The 21,818-nt window shown below is 44.7% G+C and overlaps 1 protein-coding gene across 2 annotated transcripts in view; it reads right to left on the bottom strand.

Annotated features, from left to right (window-relative positions):
- Positions 1-21,818, bottom strand: part of CCDC81 (coiled-coil domain containing 81) — a 377,879-nt gene that overhangs the window by 13,101 nt on the left and 342,960 nt on the right. For both annotated transcript variants that reach the window (XM_029602264.1, XM_029602265.1), the window contains one exon: positions 14,579-14,704. In XM_029602264.1, the coding sequence (XP_029458124.1) occupies positions 14,579-14,704 (126 nt within the window). The remainder of the gene's footprint in view (positions 1-14,578; positions 14,705-21,818) is intronic.

Here is a 21,818-nt window from a genome sequence, read left to right as displayed (position 1 = left end):
GTATGGGACGAGGACCAGAGCCACCACCTTGATATGCAGCAACCGCAAAAATATCATCTGTACAGATTCCTCTTATGAATGGATCGATAAGAGGAAACTAAAGCATCTAGAAAAAAGAATGGGAAAACTCCAGAGCATAGCCAATCTCTGACACTTAAGATCCACTAATTTGAAGTAATGTGGACCCACTTCCGGTAAAAGGCTGACAACAGCCCACCTAGCCTTTGTAGCGGAGAGTAGCCTCTCACACCTTCATTGTAAAGTCAATGAACTTCTGGAGCACCCCCAAAACTCCAGCTTTACCTCCCTTCTTGGAGTTACAAAAGGGCAACCACATCAGCTTCACATACCTGGAATACCTAAAGTAGCTCCAAGCTGCAGCTGGTTGCAATGTCCTTTTAGGCTTGTCTTTGGGCAATCTTTGTCTTTGGGGACTTTTGAATCCCCCACCCCACGCCCCAGCTTTCCTAAATCTTCTCCAAAAAAAAAAAAAGTCCCTAGAAAGAAGTGTTTGGTTCACTTTGCCTTGGGAATGGGAACTGCTGACCAGTTACATAGCCACAGCAAACAGGCAGCTACAGTGAAAGCCACACTCCTAGCCAAAGTCCTGACCAAGTCAAATGAGGCATCTGCCAAAAAGATTGCCTCCAGTGCCATCTGAGCTGTGTCCTCCAGCACTGTCCTCCCACATATTAAGGAAAGCAAATGTTGCTTACCCTGTAACAGGTGTTCTCACAGGACAGCAGGATGTTAGTCCTTACATATGGGTGACATCATCACAATGGAGCCCAATCACGGAAAACTGCTGTCAAAGTTTCCAGAACTTTGACTGGCCCCTACTGGGCATACCCAGCACGGCACTAACCCTGCAGCCAGCAGGGGTCCCCCTTCAGTCTTATTTAATAGCTACAGGCAGTGCCGAAAAAATAAAGCAACAAAACATTACGAACCCAACACCGCGGGGCGGCGGTCGGGTTTCGTGAGGACTAACATCCTGCTGTCCTGTGAGAACACCTGTTACAGGAAAGCAACATTTGCTTTCTCACAGGACAAGCAGGATGGTAGTCCTCACATATGGGTGAGTACCGAGCTGAGGATGTCTGAACATGCACCAAATGTACCCAATGGCGTGCAAGAGGCACAACAACTGGGGTGAAATTTGGTAGAGGACATCCTGAACCCCACCGGGCAGGCAGAAGGGTGTTGGTACGTCACGTTGGAAATAGGTTACGCAGGACAGATTGGCCGAAGATGGAATCTTGTCTTCCGGCTTTGTCTAGGCAATAGTGGGCTGCGAAGGTGTGGAGAGAACTCCAGGTGACAGCCCTACAAATGTCAGGAACCGGCACCGATCATAGGTATGCTACTGAAGTCACCATGGCCCTCCCAGAGTGTGCTTTAACACGGTCTTGGAAAGGAATGCCTGCTTGCTGATAGCAAAAAGATATGCAGTCTGCCAACCAGGAGGAGAGAGTCTGCTTACCCACAGGTTGCCCTAGTTTGTTGGGATGGAAAGAGACGAATAACTGAGTACTCTTCCTGTGGGCAACTGTACGGTCTAGGTAGAACGCTAGAGCCCATTTACAGTCAAGGGTATGCAGAGCCTGTTCCCCTGGGTTGGAGTGGGGCCTGGGAAAGAAGATAGGTAGTATGATGGATTGATTAATGTGAAACTCCGATACTACCCTAGGCAAAAATTTAGGGTGAGTGCGGAGTACCGCCCGGTCCTGCAGGAGTTTAGTGTAAGGCGGATAGGTAACTAGAGCCTGTAACTCACTAACCCTGCAGGCTGAAGTGATAGCTAAAAGGAAAATCACTTTCCATGTGAGATATTTTAGGTCATAGAAGTGAAGAGGTTCGAAGGGTGGTTTCATGAGCCATCCGAGAACCAGATTAAGGTCCCAAGAAGGGGCCGGAGGACGTAAAGGTGGCTTGATATGGAGCAAGCCTTTCAGAAAACATGTTACGAGGGGTTGTACTGATATAGGGACATCCCCGACACCTTTATGGAAGGCGGCTACCGCACTGACATGCATTCTGATGGAAGAGGTGTTTAGACCTGATTCCGATAAATGCCAGAGATAGTCCAAAAATCTTGGGATTGGACAGGAAAAGGGATCAAGGGATTGCGAAGAACACCATGATGTATACCTTTTCCATTTATAGGAATAAGACTTTCTTGTGGAAGGCTTCCGTGAAGCGATCAGGACATGAGAAACTGAATCTGAAAGGTTAAGTGGTTGAAGGATTAACCTTTCAACATCCATGCTGCGAGGGACAAGGCCTGAAAATTGGGATGGCGTAGACATCCGTCGTTCTGAGTGATCAGAAGCGGGTGCGTTCCCAAGGGAATGCGCCTGTGGATGGTGAGATCCTGGAGTATGGGAAACCACACTTGGCGTGGCCAGTGAGGTGCTATCAGAATCATGGTTCTCTTGTCCTGACGGAGCTTCACGAGAGTCTTCGAGAGGAGGAAGTGGAGGGAATGCATAGAGCAGACCGTTTGCCCACGAGAGGGAAAATGCATCTCTGGGCTGAGAGCGCTCGCTCCGAATGAGGGAGCAGTAATTATCCACTTTGTGGTTCTGAGGGGACGCAAAGAGGTCTATTTGGGGATAACCCCATTGTTGGAAGAGAGAGGTCGCTACCAAGGGGTTGAGCGACCACTCGTGTGCTTGGAAGACACGACTCAGTTTGTCTGCCAAGACATTGTGTACTCCCAGCAAGTAGGTGGCCCTGAGGTACATCGAGCGGGAGAGCGCTCCCGCCCAAATCTGCGCAGCTTCCTGACACAGAAGGAAGGAGCCTGTGCCTCCCTGCTTGTTGATGTACCACATGGCATCACAGTACCTCAAGCACCCGTCACCACCCCCATCCCCTGGTCCGACCATTTTCTCATCAATGCCCACCTCACCTTCAATACCGACACACCGAGTGCAAGTTCACACAAAAAACCCATCTCCTTCCGTAAAACATGCCCTTCGGAGGAACTCTCCCTAGCCTTCAGCAAAGTAAACGAAAACCTCGACCTAACAAACCCAGACACCGCTCTACTATCATGGGATAAGTCTATCTCCAATATAGCCAATGACTTTTGCCCCACCATCCACAAAACTATAACACCTACACGTACCGAGAAAAAGCCATGGTACACTATTGAACTAAGAAAACTGAAACAAGACCTACGAACCAAGGAACGTACCTGGCGCAAACAACCGACACCCACACACAAAATGGCCTACAAACATACATTGCATACATACCGACAAGCAAGCCTCCACGCCAAACGTGATTTCTACGCAGCAAAAATCCATAGCTATAAATTCAATCCAAATGCCTTATTCTCCTTCGTTGCAGAACTCACAAAGTCCCCCACTCCATCCTCCCAAGAAGTAAATAGTATAGAGAAATGTGAAAAACTAGCCGATTACTTTAAAAGTAAAATATCCAAAATTCTTACCCGACTCCCCTCCAACCCCGCCCCCACCGACCCACTACCCATCGACAACAAAATTAATCTAGACTCCCTTGACACCACCTCCGTGAAGGAAGTTGAATCCATACTAAAAAAGATGCGACCAGCCACTCATATCGCAGACATCATCCCATCAAAAATCCTCCTCACTATTCCCTCCGCCATTGCGAAACCAATAGCAGAAATCATCAACTGCTCCATCACCTCTGGGAAAGTCCCCGACCCAGTTAAACTTGCCATCGTGAAGCCTCTACTAAAAAAACCCACCCTCGACCACAATGACCCTGCAAACTACAGGCCCATATCCAATCTGCCTTTCTTATCTAAAATCATGGAGAAAGTGGTTAACACACAACTCACCGATTTCTTAGAAGAAAACAATATTCTTCATCCCGCACAATATGGATTTCGTAAAGATCGAAGTACCGAAAAACTCCTACTTGCTATAACGGATACCATCCTCAAAGGCATGGACCACAGCCAATCATACATACTTGCCCTTCTTGATATTTCAGCCGCCTTTGATACAGTGAACCATCAAATCCTAATATCACGCTTAGCAGAGATAGGAATCTCAAACACAGCCCTAGCCTGGTTCTCCTCATACCTCGACCACCGAAAGTACTTAGTCAAGCTTGATAATATTGAATCCGCTCACATTCCCCTTACACAAGGCGTACCCCAAGGCTCCTCTCTATCGTCCACCCTTTTCAATATATACTTACTCCTACTATGCCACCTCCTCTCTAAACTTGGACTAAAATTCTTCTTATATGCAGACGACGTTCAAATACTCATTCCCATCCAGAAATCCATCAATGAAACCCTTCAGTACTGGGAATCTTGTCTGACATCCATCAATTCCCTCCTCTCCAATCTACACCTAGCACTCAACGCCTCTAAAACTGAAATCCTTATCCTAGCAAATCAACCAATCGATTCAATCCATCAAATGATTCAAAACGCCTCACAAGCTCACACACTACCTCCCAGTGTCAGAGATCTAGGAGTCTCCCTAGACAATCAACTAAGCTACTAATCCCACATTAATTCACTACTAAAAGGGGGCTTCTATAAACTTCAAATCCTCAAAAAACTGAAGCCCCTCCTCCACGCCCACGACTTCCGTACTGTGATGCAAACCACTATACTATCCAAACTCGACTATTGCAACTCCCTCCTCTTAGGCCTACCAGCATCTACCATTAAACCCCTCCAAATCCTCCAAAACACCATGGCAAGAATCTTAACAAACACCAGAAAAACAGACCATATCACTCCCATACTCCAGGACCTCCATTGGCTCCCCATCGCCTTCCGTTCCCAGTACAAAACACTCACCATCCTCCATAACACTCTATACAATAACAATTCACCCTGGCTTGAAAATATGCCACAATTCCGTCAAGCTAATCGCCCCACGAGAAACTCCCTTGCTGGCACTCTCCAAATCCCCTCACTTAAAATTGGGCACCTTACCACTACCAGGGATAGAGCCTTCTCTATTGCGGGCCCCACCCTTTGGAATTCCCTCCCCGTCAAACTCCGCCTAGAACCATCCCTGAGCCACTTCAAAAAAGGAATCAAAACATGGCTCTTTAGACAGGCATACCCCAACTCCTCTCAATCCTAATTTTGTCCTACGAACCACCTCAGCTCACGCTCAGCCTTTATACCACCTCCCTGTCCTCCCCCTCTCCTTCCCACCACCCCTTCCTGCTTCCTTCCCTTGCACTCCTAGCCCCCCAATACCCCTCCCTCTCACCCCCTAGCAACCCCTCCCTCAAAGTACCCGTGCCTTAATGTACCCCTTTTCACTCTACCCCACCCGCCCCTCTCCCCCTGCTCCCTCCCTCCTTTCTCCCCCCCCACTAGCTTTTAACTATACATATGTGCACTTGCCTCCTCATACTGTAAATAAGCCCTCATATGCTAATTTCTCAAGTGTACATGCCTCGTTTAATTTGTTTATAAGTTCTTTTGCATATTTAACCCTAACTTGAATGCAAAAAGTTGTAATTCTGCTGTTGACTCTCTTCCTTTGTATTTTGCATATTACCCAGTTAGCCCCTCCCTTGTTCATTATAATTTCCTTTCTCAGTTACTTGTAAACCGACATGATGTGTCCTACGAATGCCGGTATAAAAAAGTGTTAAATAAATAAATAAAATAAAATTTCTTATGTTCTTATCCAACTCCAACAGGAAAGAACAATTAAACTCAGCCAGGAAGAAGGACAGAAAGAGGATAGTGGTGGTGGCCAGTGAGGGATACTGCTGCCTATCTGGAGAGAGAAGGGAAAGGGGAAGGGGGGTGCTGGCTGTGGAGGGATGAGGGAACAGGAAGAGGGACATTGTGGCAGGGGTAGAAGGTCAGAGTAAGATGGTATTGGGGTGGTGTTATGGAGTATATGTCTCCACACTGAGAACCAGAGAATCAATGGGGGAAAAACTCAAAGAAGGAGGGTGAAGAGAACCACCCTTTTGTTTCTTCCACCAAGAGAGTCCAGAAAGCAGTTCCAGCTGCGTGAAGGGGGCAGGCAATATGCCTGGGCCAATTGGGATAGTTCAGGGGAGGGGCCTCGGGCATACAAAAAGGGGAACCTCGGGAGAGCTACTTCAGTCTCCCTTGGGAGGCGAGGGCAATGGGGCCTCCCCGTGGAAGGGAGCTCATGAAGCAGTGAAGACTGGCCGGACAAGGAATCTCGACCCTCTACAGAAAACAGCAAGGTTTGCTGACATTTTCCTAGCGTGTAGCAGATGGATTCAGGACCAATGGGTATAGTGTGAGCCTGATAGCAGTTGGAGATGGAGTCAGATTTCAATCTGACGTCAGCACCAGTACATATACCCATGCAGGAAGCTCTGCTCTTAAGTGTTTTCCATCTCCATAGCAGTTCGGAACTCTATACATGCTTGCTCAGCATTAGAGTATTTAAACTAAAGAAGAAAGAAAGTTCCAAAAAGAAGAAATCTTACCTCTCCAGTCGAGTCCAGCTCTCCTGCGGTGATATCTAAGGGTCCCTCCCCTTGTCGAGATTTCCTGAGGTGATTTCCAAGATCCCTCAGAGGTAGGCCTTGGTCCGGTAGCCGGTTCCCGATGTGGATTTAGCCCCCAGCAACTGGAGCGGCACAGAGGCAACGGGTGCAATACCGAGCGCGGCGGTGAAGGTACTTCCCTCTCTCCCCCGCAGCCATACACCGCCCGGATCGAAACCGGGAAATGCTGAGACAAGATAAGGTAGAAAACTTTTTTCTAAGAAAAGGGAATAACTAAAGTGTATGCCATGGAAGGAGTATCCCACATGGTCCCACAAGATAGTAGAGCCCAGTCTGAAGGATGATTTTAGGGAACATGGAATACTAAGGGAGATGAAAGGATTCCTCCCAGGTAGTTACCTCCCTGAGAAACTAAGTCACATGACAGGCCTCTATCAGGTAGTAAGTACCCAAGGGAAGTAGAACCCTACCCAGAACCGCAAGGACCCAAGGAAGGGAACCAAGAGTTGGAGGTCCCTCAGGAGGGTTTCCTAGATTGGGCGGCAGGAGTGACCCCACAAGGGAAAGGTCAGACTACCAGGGAACCAGAAGAGGGGAATACTTGTAGCAAACCCTATTCCAATTTTAATGACTGTGAACAAGAGGCGGTAGGCCAAGGGAAGGTAGAGAGGGCAGAAGGAGCTCTCAGAATATGGGGAGGCCTCGATATTAAGAATATTAAATGGAAATGTAAGGTAAAGTGTCCAGATAGGATAGGGGATAGCTCCGTGGAAGAGGAGAAGACCCTAGTCCAACAGTTAGCCAAAGTAGTCCAGCAGAAAGTAAAAGCAGAACTGGAACTGGAGGAAGCCCTGCAATTGGTAAAGTGGGAAGCAGAGGCACACTTTGAATCTGATAATCACAGATTTTCTTAACCTTCATACAGCAACCCAGGAAGAGGTGGAGCGCCTCCATAGGGAGTCAGAGGAAGCTCACAGGGTCAGATGTGAGGCTGAGGCAACGAGGGTAAGCGACCTACAGGAGCAAGGAAAAGCCCACCAAGAACTCAGGCCTTGTAGCTATGCATAAGACTCTCTGAGAGGCGGCAGAACAAAAAGAAAGCAGGTAAACCTAGAATTATGCCAGAAAGAAGAGGTGCAGGCAGGCTACATACAGGAATTGGAAGCGAAGATTTTATCTTTGGGGGATCAAAATTCCAAATTTATGGGAAAACAGGAAGTAATGGAAACCCAAATTGGGGACAGTAACCTTCAACTAGCCAAGAGGGAAGAAAAGATACATAGGCTAGTGTGGGAAAAAGAAGAGGCATTGAGGCAAAAAGAGAAGGTCGGGCAATTAGGACAGAGTTTACAGGCCCAAATTAAAATTCTTCAGCAGAATTTAGAAATAGAAAAGGCAAAGGGACACCAACCCTCAGCCCAAGAATTAGAGACCCCATTAGAGGAGCAAGGGATGTCAATCGGATATGTTGGGCAGGTTGAGGAATTGGTAGAAGGTGCACAACATACAGATTTCCCTACTGGCAGCTGCATGCAAGTTCAGATGGGATCTGAAAAGGTGGAAGAAATAGTGTATGCACATCAGGGAGAAGATTCACAGGTTGAATGCAGAGAGAAAATAGTGCAGCTTATGAGAAACCTCCAGGAAATAGGGGTAGAGTTGACAAAGATGGAGGAGAAGGTTGGGGAAATAGCTGAGGCTGTTTCACATTAAAGATAGATTTGCAAGAACTGTCAATACCACTGATGGGGCATAGAACAGTGGCCCATAAGAGAGAGATTAGGAAAACCCCAGGGTAGAGATGGGACATACGAGAAGGAATGCCAAAGATTACTGGGGCTTTCAGCTTAAGGCTGTGTTATCAAATAAGGAAAATACAACTACTGAGATCACAAAACCTGGGAACTCTGGCTGCAATAGAAAGGGCCAGAGTGGGGGGGACATTTGAAAGGACAGAACTGAAATCTATGGCAGGCTATAGAAGAATCAGGTTAAACAGGTGGAGAATAGATGAGGCCATTGCATATAAAGCGTTTTTATGCATTTCCCCCAGAGAGGGCTGGAACCTCGATGGAGGACCACGAGGTTCCTCAACAAAAGTGTATGTCTCCACACTGAGAACCAGAGACCCAATGGGGGAAAAACTCAAGAAGGAGGATGAAGAGAACAACCCTTTTGTTTCTTCCACCAAGAAAGCCAGAAAGCAGTTCCAGCTGTGCGAAAGGGGCAGGCAGGACGACTGGGCCAATCAGAATAGTTCAGGGGAGGGGCCTAGGGCCTATTAAAAAAAACTGCCCATGGGCACCACCACGTCTCCACCAATAAAGAATTGAAAAAGGCTCTTTGTGGCATCCCTTCTTGTTGTTGTCCTACGGTTCTACTGGATCACCTACCTTGTTGTTTTTTGGGTCCATCCCTATTAAAAAGGGAACCTCGGGAGAGCTACTTCACTCTCCCTCAGGAGGGGAGGGCCACGGGGCCTCCCCGTGGAGGGAGCTCGTGACACAGTGAAGACTGGCCGGACCAGGAATCTCGACCCTCTACAGAAAAGAGCAAGGTTTGCTGACATTTATTTTCCTTTGGGATTTTGTTCTCCCCTTGTCTGTTTTGATTTGCTGAAGTTGTGGACCAAGACTAAAAGACTTATAAATGTGCTACCCGGTGAGATAACCGGGTGGTAAGACTGTGTTAAGCCTTGGGCTTCTGGTGGTTCCACGGATAAGGGGCTGACAGTGGAGACCAGGTGGAGAGAGAACACTTGAGACTTGCCCCGGACTAAAATTATCTGGGGTTACAAAGAGGGATGTGGAACCCATTAGGTGTGCTTCCAGAAGAGAGAGACTGGCATCAAACCATGGGATCGCATCACAGGTGGGAGGGGAAGAACAGAAAAGACAATGTTTATTGTTTCCTAGAAGAGAAAAAGAGGAGGATATTGGTAGTGGCCTGAGGGGGGAGAGGGGGAAACACAAAAGTATTATCTTTTTAAATAAGAAAAAAAAATTGTGTCTTTAGCAAATGCTAAATTGCTTGGCTATAGTTCTAGGAAATCCCTTTTGACTAAATATTTAGAAGAGATTGGCAGAAAGCTCTTAGATAACCAGGGCTGGTTCTAGCTTTTTTTGCTGCCCTGTGCAAAAAATTACTATGCTACCCTCTCCCCCCCCCCTCCACCTCCAGTTCATTCATTGTCCTGAGTCCTTCAGTGATACAAACTTTGATAACTAACTGAATCCATCTGACCTCTTGGGTATTAGGTGCCCTAGGCGAACCTTATAGCCTTCCACAATGCCCCCTCAACCTCCCTCCTTGGCCAGCCCCACACACACAGTTAAGAGTTATGCATTTATAAGAACATTTTACATGAAAAATATCAAAGTACCATATTCTGAGGTGAAAATATCAATCACATTATATTTATATGCGCTGCTGTGATCCCATATGGTATTAGGCCTATTGTAACATGTGTTGTAGGTGAGCTTGACCCTCCAAACGCCCTAAAACTCTAATATACTTCCTAATGGGAAAATACCTCACCTCATTCACACATGCAGAACAGAAATAGACCCTCAACAAATATAGAATAGAGTAACCATAAAGTAGAAATATAAACATGACAAAACCTGGACTGGAAACTACAAGAAGTCAGACTCTCTATGCAGTGGAACAATAAAAACCATACCATCACAATTCCTCAAACATCAAACAATAAAATCAAGAAATAAAATAAATACATAATCATAATAGTAAAGACATGCTAATAATAATCCCAAAACAGATGGCAAATAAACGATCAAATAATTAAAAACTCACATACAATTTTTTTAAATGTCCCAAACACCAATAAAATATTTCAAAACAGCAGACACATCAAATAACACCTGAAAAATACAATTAAATGATTTTAAGAATTCATTCTCTCCATACCTGGGAACATTTGATTTCCAGTCACCCTGAGATTGTCATGGATTAATGGAAGTGGGATGTATAAACTTTCTCCTCTTATATTTACACACGCAAACACAAGCTCATACACACATACGCTCCCTCTCAGACAAACCCACAAGCATTTCCAGCTCTTCTTTGGTTGGAATCTACCAGCAGTGCCAGGTCCTCATTGTCATTTCAGCTGCTGGCAGGTTGAGATCCACCTGATGCCCCCATTCTCACTCTCTCATACACACACACATAACCCAGGCAGCTCCCATTTTCTCTCTCTCTCTCTCTCTCTCTCTCTCTCTCAAAACCTAGGCAACTCCCATTCTTTCTCACACACACATCCCAGACAAGCTCCCATTCACATCCTCTCAAATGCCAGGCAGGCTCCCATTCTCACACACACCCATTCCAGGCAGGCTCCCATTCTCACGCACACACATGCAGACCAGGTAGGCAGGATCCACGTGTCATTCCTTCTCCGTTGCTAATGCCACCAGCCTGAAGCTTCTTCACTGGGGAGAGCAATCATTTTGCACCTCCTCCTGCATGCTGGCACCATGGAAATTCAACACTTGCGGTGCTAGCACTTCCTGTATTCTCATCTCGTGATGCACCCCAAGTGTTGAATTACCATGAGACCTGCACTTGAGAAGCTGCAGGATGGGCTTCTTCCAACGCCAGTGGAATGGAGCCACTGGTGGCCACACAGGCTTTCTGATTCTTCCACTGCCTGTGGGATTGGGTCCATCGGCAGCAGCATGGGCCTCTCCTTGCTCCCGACGTACCCCCCCCTGGGTGTGCTGCCATGCACAATCGCATGGTTTGCACACCTGGTCACACCATGCCTGTAAATAACCATGTGATTTCTTCTGAAAAGGTTCAACAATCAGTTTCCAAGTACAAGTTTACAAAAGTCAATTCTGTTCATCTCATTACACTGCAGCTTAATCTCAGGATAAACAAAAACACCTGTGTCATAAGATTTAGAAGTTAATTTAGAAAGAAAGCAGCAACATTATTTCTAAACATTTTGGAAATGGAATTTTCCCAATTGTTGAACGTGGTTAAGATGTATGGGGTCCTAATGAAAACAAATTTGTGCTCGTATTTTTCCTCTCCTGACTTAAACTGCTCCCAGGAACACCTCCTCTCAGTGCAGCTAAAATTGCGTATGTTGTGAGACATTGCGTGGACTTTTAGCTGCAATAAGGGAGAACCATATTCAGACAGCCAATATACACATATAAACCACTTTCAAAATTGGCATGATAAATGATACTAATACTGCTCAATTGGTATTTTAATATTAAAAAGTAGATATGATTTAAGATTGGGATTGTTCTGCTTTAGTAGAATTTATAAAACTAATATGCAATCTGGGTTATAAAATAAAAGTATTCTTCCCTTAAGGCCGGATTTTAAAACCCCGGCACACGTAATTCCCGGGGTTTACATGCGCCGGGCCAATTTCACTGGGCAACGATGAAAGTGTTACTGACCTAAAAAGGTCCTACTCTGTAGTATCTTGATGTGTTGAACACGAATATGACCATGAAAAGTTTTTATTGGCTCTCGTTTTGAATATATTTAATATAGTCCACTTTCTATGTTTAGTCATGTAAATTTATCCAGTAGGGGACTGTAAATAAGCCTAGAATGATGTAATATTGCATCATATTGCATAATACCATCATGCACACATCATCCCGAGTTTATTACATCATTTTCTGATGCAATGCAGTTCTACTGCCATGCTGCTGCTGAGTAAGCTGACGTCAGAGTGTACTATATGAAGCCCAGTCAGAAAGGGTGAGCATTTGAAATATTCATGCTGGCTGACTACTGCTGGACACTCCGCAGAGATGCTCCCGAACAGGTGTACAAGAGACAAGCAAAGAAATCTAAGACGTAGTCTATGACTTCATTTTTCAAACGGTATTAACCGTAGGCCTCCTAGTATTGGCATACAATTCAAGATGTAATTATAATATTGCATATTACAAAACAACTAGAGCCAATTTTGCATTTTCACAGACACATTCATGTTTAGCACATGGAAATTTATAAGAATTGACTAATTTCATTTCCGTAACATGACTTTTGTGAAAATTTGTTGCCCAGTGTTTTCAAACGGGCCAGGCCATTTGCCGCTGTGCCAGGGGGATCGCGCACCAGCAGGGAGCCAGCGCACACAACTTGCTCCTACTTCTTTGCAGGAGCAAAACATGAGTTAAAAAACATGGGGGGAGGGTAGGATAGGGGAAGGGAGGTAGGGAACTGGGGAAGGCCCCGATGTGTCGCCGCACGAAAGTTGATGATTTCGACCATCCCCCTTGTTATAAAATTGTGTGTCCATGTGTGCTCGCCGGGTTGCGCGTGCATTTTTTGAAAATCTACCCCTTAATAGGCTAAGCAGAAGTATATTGGTGATTATTTGAGATGACATTTATCCCCTGCCACCAGCCACACATGCACAAATATACACATACTGGGGTAGATTTTCAAAGGGTTACGTGTGTAACCCCCGAAAACCTACTCCAAACACCCCCCCCCCCCGCGTGTGCCGAGCCTATCTTGCATAGGCTGCCGGCACGCACAAAGTCCCGGGACGCGCGTAAATCTCGGGGATTTCCTGGGGGGGGGGTGTTTAGATAGGGCTGGGGGGGTGGGTTAGGTAGGGGAAGGGAGGGAAGGTGTGGGGGGGTGGGGGTGGAAGGAAAGTTCCCTCCGAGGCGATTCCGGTTTTCGATTTCGGAGCAGCCTTGGAGGGAACGCAGGCAGGCTGCACGGCTCGGCGCGTTCACATAGGTCATCTTTCTAAATCTTTACTAAACTCAGCTGGATCTAAACTAGTGAGCTAAGGTCTGATTTACTACAAACTGTGTAAACCTAAACATTATCAACTACATACATATTTTTATTAAGTATAGATAGGTAAATGTGAGTCCAAGATGCAGATTTTGCCTAAGAACATTAGTGGTAAGCACTTCCATATAGATATATGAAATATCATCCTTTACAGTATGTCACAGAACACTTAATTGCCAAGCACATGGCACTGGTACTGCAGAATTACATCAGAAAAGACCCTCTTAGTGTCTTAAGAGTCTTCATTATTAGGCCAGTTTTGCTAAGAGCATTGCTGTGGAACAGATAGCTGAGCTAACCAATTTGTTTTTGTATATGCTTATGGTCTGATTAAGAAATGAAAGATTGTTATAACTGTCTGAAAACAAGAATTATTTTAAGCCTGCACCTGGAGTATTATATATGAAACTCTGTTTCCCATTTTTTATAAGAAATAAACATGTTTTTCTGTTGAAAATGTGAAAAAAATCACATGATGCTCCATCTAAGATGGAGGGTAAAAGGGCAGCCTGTCTTTGGATCTAAAATAGAGGATAAGATCTAAGATGGAGAAAAAGGACGTACTATCAGTATATTTTTATATGAAAGAATAAATCTCCTGTCTGACTGGCTCTATGAAGTGATGATATCATGAGAATATGATGCAAGGAAATGGGTTGTTAATGTATTGATTGGCTGTGTATGTGGGTAATGAAAATGTAAAGTATATAACAAGTTGCCTGTTTAGGATACGGAGAGCAAACTGTTTTCAGAGATCTTTCTGTTAGAATAGTACTTTTTACAATTAACTACAAAAAAGAGGAAGTTTTGGTTTAATGTCAGATTTTCTTGGTTAGTGGCACTCTGCTAATTTAAGAGTTTGCTCTTAGACAAATTGGGACCTGAAGATCAGTTTTATTCTGAAGCCAGGAATCTTTTAAGGAAATAAGGGACTGGTTTTCCAAACTCCTGCAGTACCACTCTTCTGCTCTTAGGGGGTCATTTTTTATGCGGATCGCATGCAATACCAAGATCGGGGCGGCGTCAGCCCTGGAAGAGGAGTCGGAGCGGCACCGGGACTGACGCCGCAAAGACTTCGCCGACAGCGAAAGGTGTACACTTCTTTTTTGCTGCCAGTTTCGCGCTGAATAACTACACCTTTTATGGTGTAGTTATTTGGAGCGACGCTGGCAGCGATCGCACCGCAGAGGTCGCTGCCGGCTATCGCAGGACTGCCCCCCATTACCGCCGAATTCACTATGCCTTGCGGCATTAGAAAATCCAGCCTTTATTTTGTAGGCATAAGACCAGCTCTTACTTTAGGAATTGCCTTTCTTCACAGTCCCTCTGCCGTTTCAGTTCTATGTTCTTCATCCAGTCCTTCTTCAGTGATTCTTGCAAACTGTGCATTTTGTCAAACTGAGCTATTTTGTCAGCAAGCATCCTGGAAATTCAATTCACAGGGTAGATGTTATACTCAAAGAAATACTTTACTCATAATATTAACATACTATTTAATATTTTCTTATATTCCTTTTGAGCTTTTCTCCCTTCAGAGTCATGATATGAAGCTGAAGGGCAAGAACCTCAAAAGGAATGCAAGAAAATATTTCTTCACTTGCAGCAGAGACTGTAGGAGCCAAAACAGCAGAATTCAAGCAGACATGGAATATACTCAAAGGGACCTTAGTGGTGAAGGGAGGGAAAAGACCACAGATCAAATAAGACAGGCAGGTACAAATGGACAGAATAGGTAGATCAAATGATCCTTTTCTGCAAAAGGGGGAGGAGTTTGGGGCAGGATTTCTCTCCAAGTGGGCTGGCTTCGCAAATTGCATTTTTATATACAAATTGCATTTTTATATACAAAATGCTGCCAGTGGCCCTTTGCCCTTACCATGTGACAGGGGCTATCGGTGCCATTGGCCAGCCTCTTGTCACATGGTAGGAGCAATGGGCGGCCGGCGCCATCTTAAAAATTGGCACTGGTCATTCCTTGCTCCTACCATGTGACAGGGGCCGATCAATGGCACCAATAGCCCCTGTCACATGGTAAGGGCAAAGGGCCATCAGTGCCATTTTGATTAGTGGCAGCCGATGGCCCGAGAGGGGGAGATCGCTCCCAGGCCCCTGCTGGACCACCAGGGACTTTCAGTAAGTCTTGGGGAGTCGGAAGGGTGGGGGGTTGCAATTAATCAAATTTGAAGGGTTGGGGTGGGGTGTTTTGTTTTGTTTTTTTAATGTGCCCTTTCTCACCCCCCCAAAAAACAATATGAAAACCACACGAAATTTTGTGGGTTTTCCTATCGTTTCGTCGACCTCCCGAACTGCGACGAAATAGGAAGTAACGTCTATATTTCCTATTTCTTCACAAACAAATGTGCATCCCTAGTGCACATAGACACACAATTCACAAAACATATTCCAAATGATAGCAGACGTTGCTGTATTTGGCAAGCTTCAAAATATTAGATTACAACATTTGGTAAAAGCTGCATACATTACCCCAAAAAAGGTTTTAACCTAAAGACTAGCAAAGCAGCTCATGTGCTGACACTGTCAAGCTCTCATATGGCACTGCCTAACAAAGGTAAAAAAAAAGATTGGTTATTAAAGATAACAGGCTAGCTTCACAGACAGCTCCACCAATTCTACCAGTTGACTCTGGACTTTAAATTCCAACATTTAGTGGAGCTGTCTTTAAAGCTAGCCCATTATCGGGATCTAGGTATTTAAAAGGTTTTAGTTTCTTAGGCCTTCAAGGCCTCAGCTGGTTACATTGTCATGTCTGTGGCCACCAAGTGGCACCTGAAACAATGGAAGGTGCACAGTGCAAAGACAATATGCTCTGTCTGTAAAGCCCTGGTTGCATGCATTCATCCACATAAGCAGAGGCACGCAGAGCCTGTTATTGACCAGACAACTTGAGCAATGCCAGAAACTGCTAACATGTTCTGTGTTATGCTCCAAGTTTTAAAGGAATGCCAAACTTTCTCAAATGTACCAAATGTTCCTTTCCCCATGGCAGTTAACCAATTCAAGTAATATACTTTGCTCAGTCTTTGTATGACCCTCTCAAGTCACGGGGTTCTGATTGCTTCCAGTTCAATGCCATTTCACATCAAGCTGTGAGACACAATTGTAACAAACTCTGCAGGGTCAAAGTTAACTGAGTCATTGAAGCCCAATAAGGCAGACACTCTCACCACATGTGGATAAATGTCCCTCTGTCCTCACAAACTCTCCAACACAGATTTGCTATCTGTGGGGACATCTTATGTAATCTGACAGGTGTTAAGTACCAATGTGCGAGGAGGTTATAGCTGTTTTCCATAAGAGTGGATGAAATCACACTTGCTAATATTCCAAAAAAGATAATTCTCATTCAGAATCTGAGAAATCAATGCCTAAATCTAACACCAAAGCTTTAATGTCTGCTGACTTCTCTTTTAAATCCTTGTTGAGTAAGGAATACATTTACAATAACATCCTGTGGGATTGAGTGGTGATCCCTCAGGCCTGGAGGCACAAACTTAGTCTGACTCAAGTCTGTTGAAAGCATTTCTATCTTTATTTAGGTAATCACAGCAAACAAACATTAGTAGGCTGTCTTAGATTAAAAAAAAGTGTACTCTCATTCAGTTTAGTACTGCTTCCCTAAGTATTCATAGCTTTATTATAGCTCAATGTTTGGACCGCATTATTCTGCAGGAGCTGCCTTCATCCTGGAGACTTGGGCCTGGTCTAACTATCCCCACTTGGGTCCCAGTTCTTATTGCTCCCCTGCTGGGCCCTGCCCACAGAGCTCTCTCTCTCTCTCAAGGGAAGTTAAGGTGGACCAGGCATCTAGCCTGGTCCCGCACAGGTTTAAGGGGGAAAATAGGGGTACTGCATCACACACTCTCTTTCTCTTATTTGCCTGCTCACAGATCACCTTGAAGAAGGATCCTCCCTTGTTGACGATCAAGGGATGCCAGGTATTTGTGACCTGGATTGGCCACTGTAATAAAAAGAAACTGGGCTTGGTGGACAATCAGTCTGATCCAGTATGGCAATTCTTATGCTGTCCAGACAATAGCGGAACGTGAAGGAGGGTACTGACAGCCAAGCAGCTGCTTGGGAAGGGGCCCTGAGATGAGCCACTGAAGGTTGCCATGGCTCTCACTTGATGAGCCTTGATAGTGTGTAAACTGTAAGCTAGCTAGCACATAACTGTGTGCAATACAGTCCACCAGCCAATTAAATAGAGTTCATTTGGCAACCTCTCTTCCCAATCTATTGGGATCCAAGGTCATGAACAGTTGAGAAGCTTGATGGAAAAGTTGTCTTCTTTATGTAATATGCCAGGACTTTCTTACAGTCCAAAAAGTGAAGAACCCATTCTCCTTAGTGTGCATATGGTCTTAGAAAGAATGTAGGTAGCACAGTGGCTTGGTTAATGTGAAATACAGATTCCACTTTCAAAAGAAACTTGGGCTGAGTTTGTAAAGCCATTCTATTGTGAAAAAAATTGCAAGTATGATGAATATGAAACAGCCTATAATTCACTTACTCTTCATGCAGAAATGACAGCTACAAGAAACAAAATTTTCTAAGTAAGAAACTTCAAGTTCACAGATGTAAAAGGAGGTTTCATGAGCTAATCTAGGACTAGACTAAGGTCCCAAGGCACTGGAAGCTTGGAATGCCACAGACCTTTCATGAGACTTGATATCTGGGTGCGAAGGTAAATCAGAGTCCTTTCCACCTGCTGATGATAAAGCAAATGTTGCTTACCTGTAACAGGTGTTCTCACAGGACAGCAGGATGTAAGTCCTACATATGGGTGACATCATAGGATGGAGCCCAATCATGGAACTAGAACTTTGACTGGCACCTACTGGGCATGCCCAGCATGGCACTAAACCTGCAGCCAGCAGGGGACCCCCTTCAGTCTTGTTTAAAGCTACAGGAAGTGCCAAAATAAAACAAGAAAACGAACCCAATACCGCGGGGTGGCGGGCGGGTTTCGTGAGGACTACCATCTTGATGTCCTGTGAGAACACCTGTTACAGGTAAGCAACATTGCTTTCTCATAGGACAAGCAGGATGGTAGTCCTTACATATGGGTGAGTACCGAGCTGAGGATGTCCGAGAAATGCACCAAATGTACCCAAGATGTGCAATAGGCACAAGGACTAGGGTGGAATTTGGTACAGGGCATCCTGAACATAGGAAAATGCCATACTGGGTCAGACCAAGGATCCATCAAGCCCAGCATCCTGTTTCCAACAGTGGCCAATCCAGGCCATAAGAACCTGGCAAGTACCCAAAAACTAAGTCTATTCCATGTAACCATTGCTAATGGCAGTGGCTATTCTCTAAGTGAACTTAATAGCAGGTAATGGACTTCTCCTCCAAGAACTTATCCAATCCTTTTTTAAACACAGCTATACTAACTGCACTAACCACATCCTCTGGCAACAAATTCCAGAGTTTAATTGTGCGTTGAGTAAAAAAGAACTTTCTCCGATTAGTTTTAAATGTGCCCCATGCTAACTTCATGGAGTGCCCCCTAGTCTTTCTACTATCCGAAAGAGTAAATAACCGATTCACATCTACCCGTTCTAGTCCTCTCATGATTTTAAACACCTCTATCATATCCCCCCTCAGTTGTCTCTTCTCCAAGCTGAAAAGTCCTAACCTCTTTAGTCTTTCCTCATAGGGGAGTTGTTCCATTCCCCTTATCATTTTGGTAGCCCTTCTCTGTACCTTCTCCATCGCAATTATATCTTTTTTGAGATGCGGCGACCAGAATTGTACACAGTATTCAAGGTGCAGTCTCACCATGGAGCGATACAGAGGCATTATGACATTTTCCGTTTTATTCACCATTCCTTTTCTAATAATTCCCAACATTCTGTTTGCTTTTTTGACTGCCGCAGCACACTGTACCGACGATTTCAATGTGTTATCCACTATGACACCTAGATCTCTTTCTTGGGTTGTAGCACCTAATATGGAACCCAACATTGTGTAATTATAGCATGGGTTATTTTTCCCTATATGCATCACCTTGCACTTATCCACATTAAATTTCATCTGCCATTTGGATGCCCAATTTTCCAGTCTCACAAGGTCTTCCTGCAATTTATCACAATCTGCTTGTGATTTAACTACTCTGAACAATTTTGTGTCATCTGCAAATTTGATTATCTCACTCGTCATATTTCTTTCCAGATCATTTATAAATATATTGAAAAGTAAGGGTTCCAATACAGATCCCTGAGGCACTCCACTGTCCACTCCCTTCCACTGACAAAATTGCCCATTTAATCCTACTCTCTGTTTCCTGTCTTTTAGCCAGTTTGCAATCCACGAAAGGACATCGCCACCTATCCCATGACTTTTTACTTTTCCTAGAAGCCTCTCATGAGGAACTTTGTCAAACGCCTTCTGAAAATCCAAGTATACTATATCTACCGGTTCACCTTTATCCACATGTTTATTAACTCCTTCAAAAAAGTGAAGCAGATTTGTGAGGCAAGACTTGCCCTGGGTAAAGCCATGCTGACTTTGTTCCATTAAACCATGTCTTTCTATATGTTCTGTGATTTTGATGTTTAGAACACTTTCCACTATTTTTCCTGGCACTGAAGTCAGGCTAACCAGTCTGTAGTTTCCCGGATCACCCCTGGAGCCCTTTTTAAATATTGGGGTTACATTTGCTATCCTCCAGTCTTCAGGTACAATGGATGATTTTAATGATAAGTTACAAATTTTTACTAATAGGTCTGAAATTTCAGTTTTTAGTTCCTTCAGAATTCTGGGGTGTATACCATCCGGTCCAGGTGATTTACTACTCTTCAGTTTGTCAAGCAGGCCTACCACATCTTCTAGGTTTACCGTGATTTGATTCAGTCCATCTGAATCATTACCCATGAAAACCTTCTCCATTACGGGTACCTCCCCAACATCCTCTTCAGTAAACACCGAAGCAAAGAAATAATTTAATCTTTCCACGATGGCCTTATCTTCTCTAAGTGCCCCTTTAACCCCTTGATCATCTAACGGTCCAACTGACACCCTCACAGGCTTTCTGCTTCGGATATATTTTAAAAAGTTTTTACTGTGAGTTTTTGCCTCTACAGCCAACTTCTTTTCCAATTCTCTCTTAGCCTGTCTTATCAATGTCTTACATTTAACTTGCCAATGTTTATGCTTTATCCTATTTTCTTCTGTTGGATCCTTCTTCCAATTTTTGAATGAAGATCTTTTGGCTAAAATAGCTTCTTTCACCTCCCCTTTTAACCATGCCGGTAATCGTTTTGCCTTCTTTCCACCTTTCTTAATGTGTGGAATACATCTGGACTGTGCTTCTAGAATGGTATTTTTTAACAATGACCACGCCTCTTGGACATGTTTTACTTTTGTAGCTGCTCCTTTCAGTTTTTTTCTAACAATTTTTCTCATTTTATCAAAGTTTCCCTTTGAAAGTTTAGCACGAGAGCCTTGGATTTGCACACTGTTCCTTTTCCAGTCATTAAATCAAATTTGATCATATTATGATCACTATTGCCAAGCGGCCCCACCACCTTTACCTCTCTCACCAAGTCCTGTGCTCCACTGAGAATTAGATCTAAAATTGCTCCCTCTCGCGTCGGTTCCTGAACCAATTGCTCCATAAAGCTATCATTTATTCCATCCAGGAACGTTATCTCTCTAGCGTGACCCGATGATACATTTACCCAGTCTAACGGGCAGGCGGAAGGGTGTTGGTACGTCTAGTTGTAAAAAGGTTGCGCAAGACAGATTGGCCGAAGATGGAATCTTGTTTTCCGGCCTTGTCTAAACAATAATGGGCTGAATAATGGAGAGAACTCCAGGTAGCAGCCCTGCAGATGTCAGGAAGCGGCACAGAGCGTAGGTGTACTACTGAAGTCACCATGGCCCTGACAGAGTGTGCTTTAACATGGTCTTGAGACGGAATGCCTGCTTGCTGATAGCAAAAGCATATGCAGTCCGCTAACCAGGAGGAGAGAGTCTGCTTACCCACAGGCTGTCCCAATTTGATGGAATGGAAAGAGACAAACAATTGAGTGCTTTTCCTGTGGGCAGCTGTACAGTCTAGATAGAATGCTAGAGCCCATTTACAATCAAGGTTATGCAGAGCCTGTTCTCCTGGATTGGAGTGGGGCCTGGGAAAGAAGATAGGTAGTATAATGAATTCATTAATGTGAAACACCGATACTACCTTAGGTAAGAACTTAGGGTGAGTGTGGAGTACTGCCCGGTCCTGCAGAAGTTTAGTGTAAGGCGGATAGGTAACTAGGGCCTGTAACTCACTAACTCTGCGAGCGGATGTGATCGCCAAAAGAAAAATCACTTTCCATGTGAGATAGCGAAGATCACAGGACTGGAGAGGCTCGAATGGTGGTTTCATGAGCCGACCCAAAACCAGATTGAGGTCCCAAGAAGGGGCCGGAGGATGCAGTGGAGTCTTGAGGTGAAGCAAGCCTTTCAGAAAACATGTTACGAGGGGTTGTACCGAAATAGGAACGTCCCCAACACATTTATGG

This window comes from Rhinatrema bivittatum, chromosome 5, assembly GCF_901001135.1.
Source record: "Rhinatrema bivittatum chromosome 5, aRhiBiv1.1, whole genome shotgun sequence".
NCBI lineage: Eukaryota > Metazoa > Chordata > Amphibia > Gymnophiona > Rhinatrematidae > Rhinatrema > Rhinatrema bivittatum.
The sequence above is the reverse complement of the archived record's forward strand: the minus strand, read 5'-3'. Positions and strand labels throughout refer to the sequence as shown.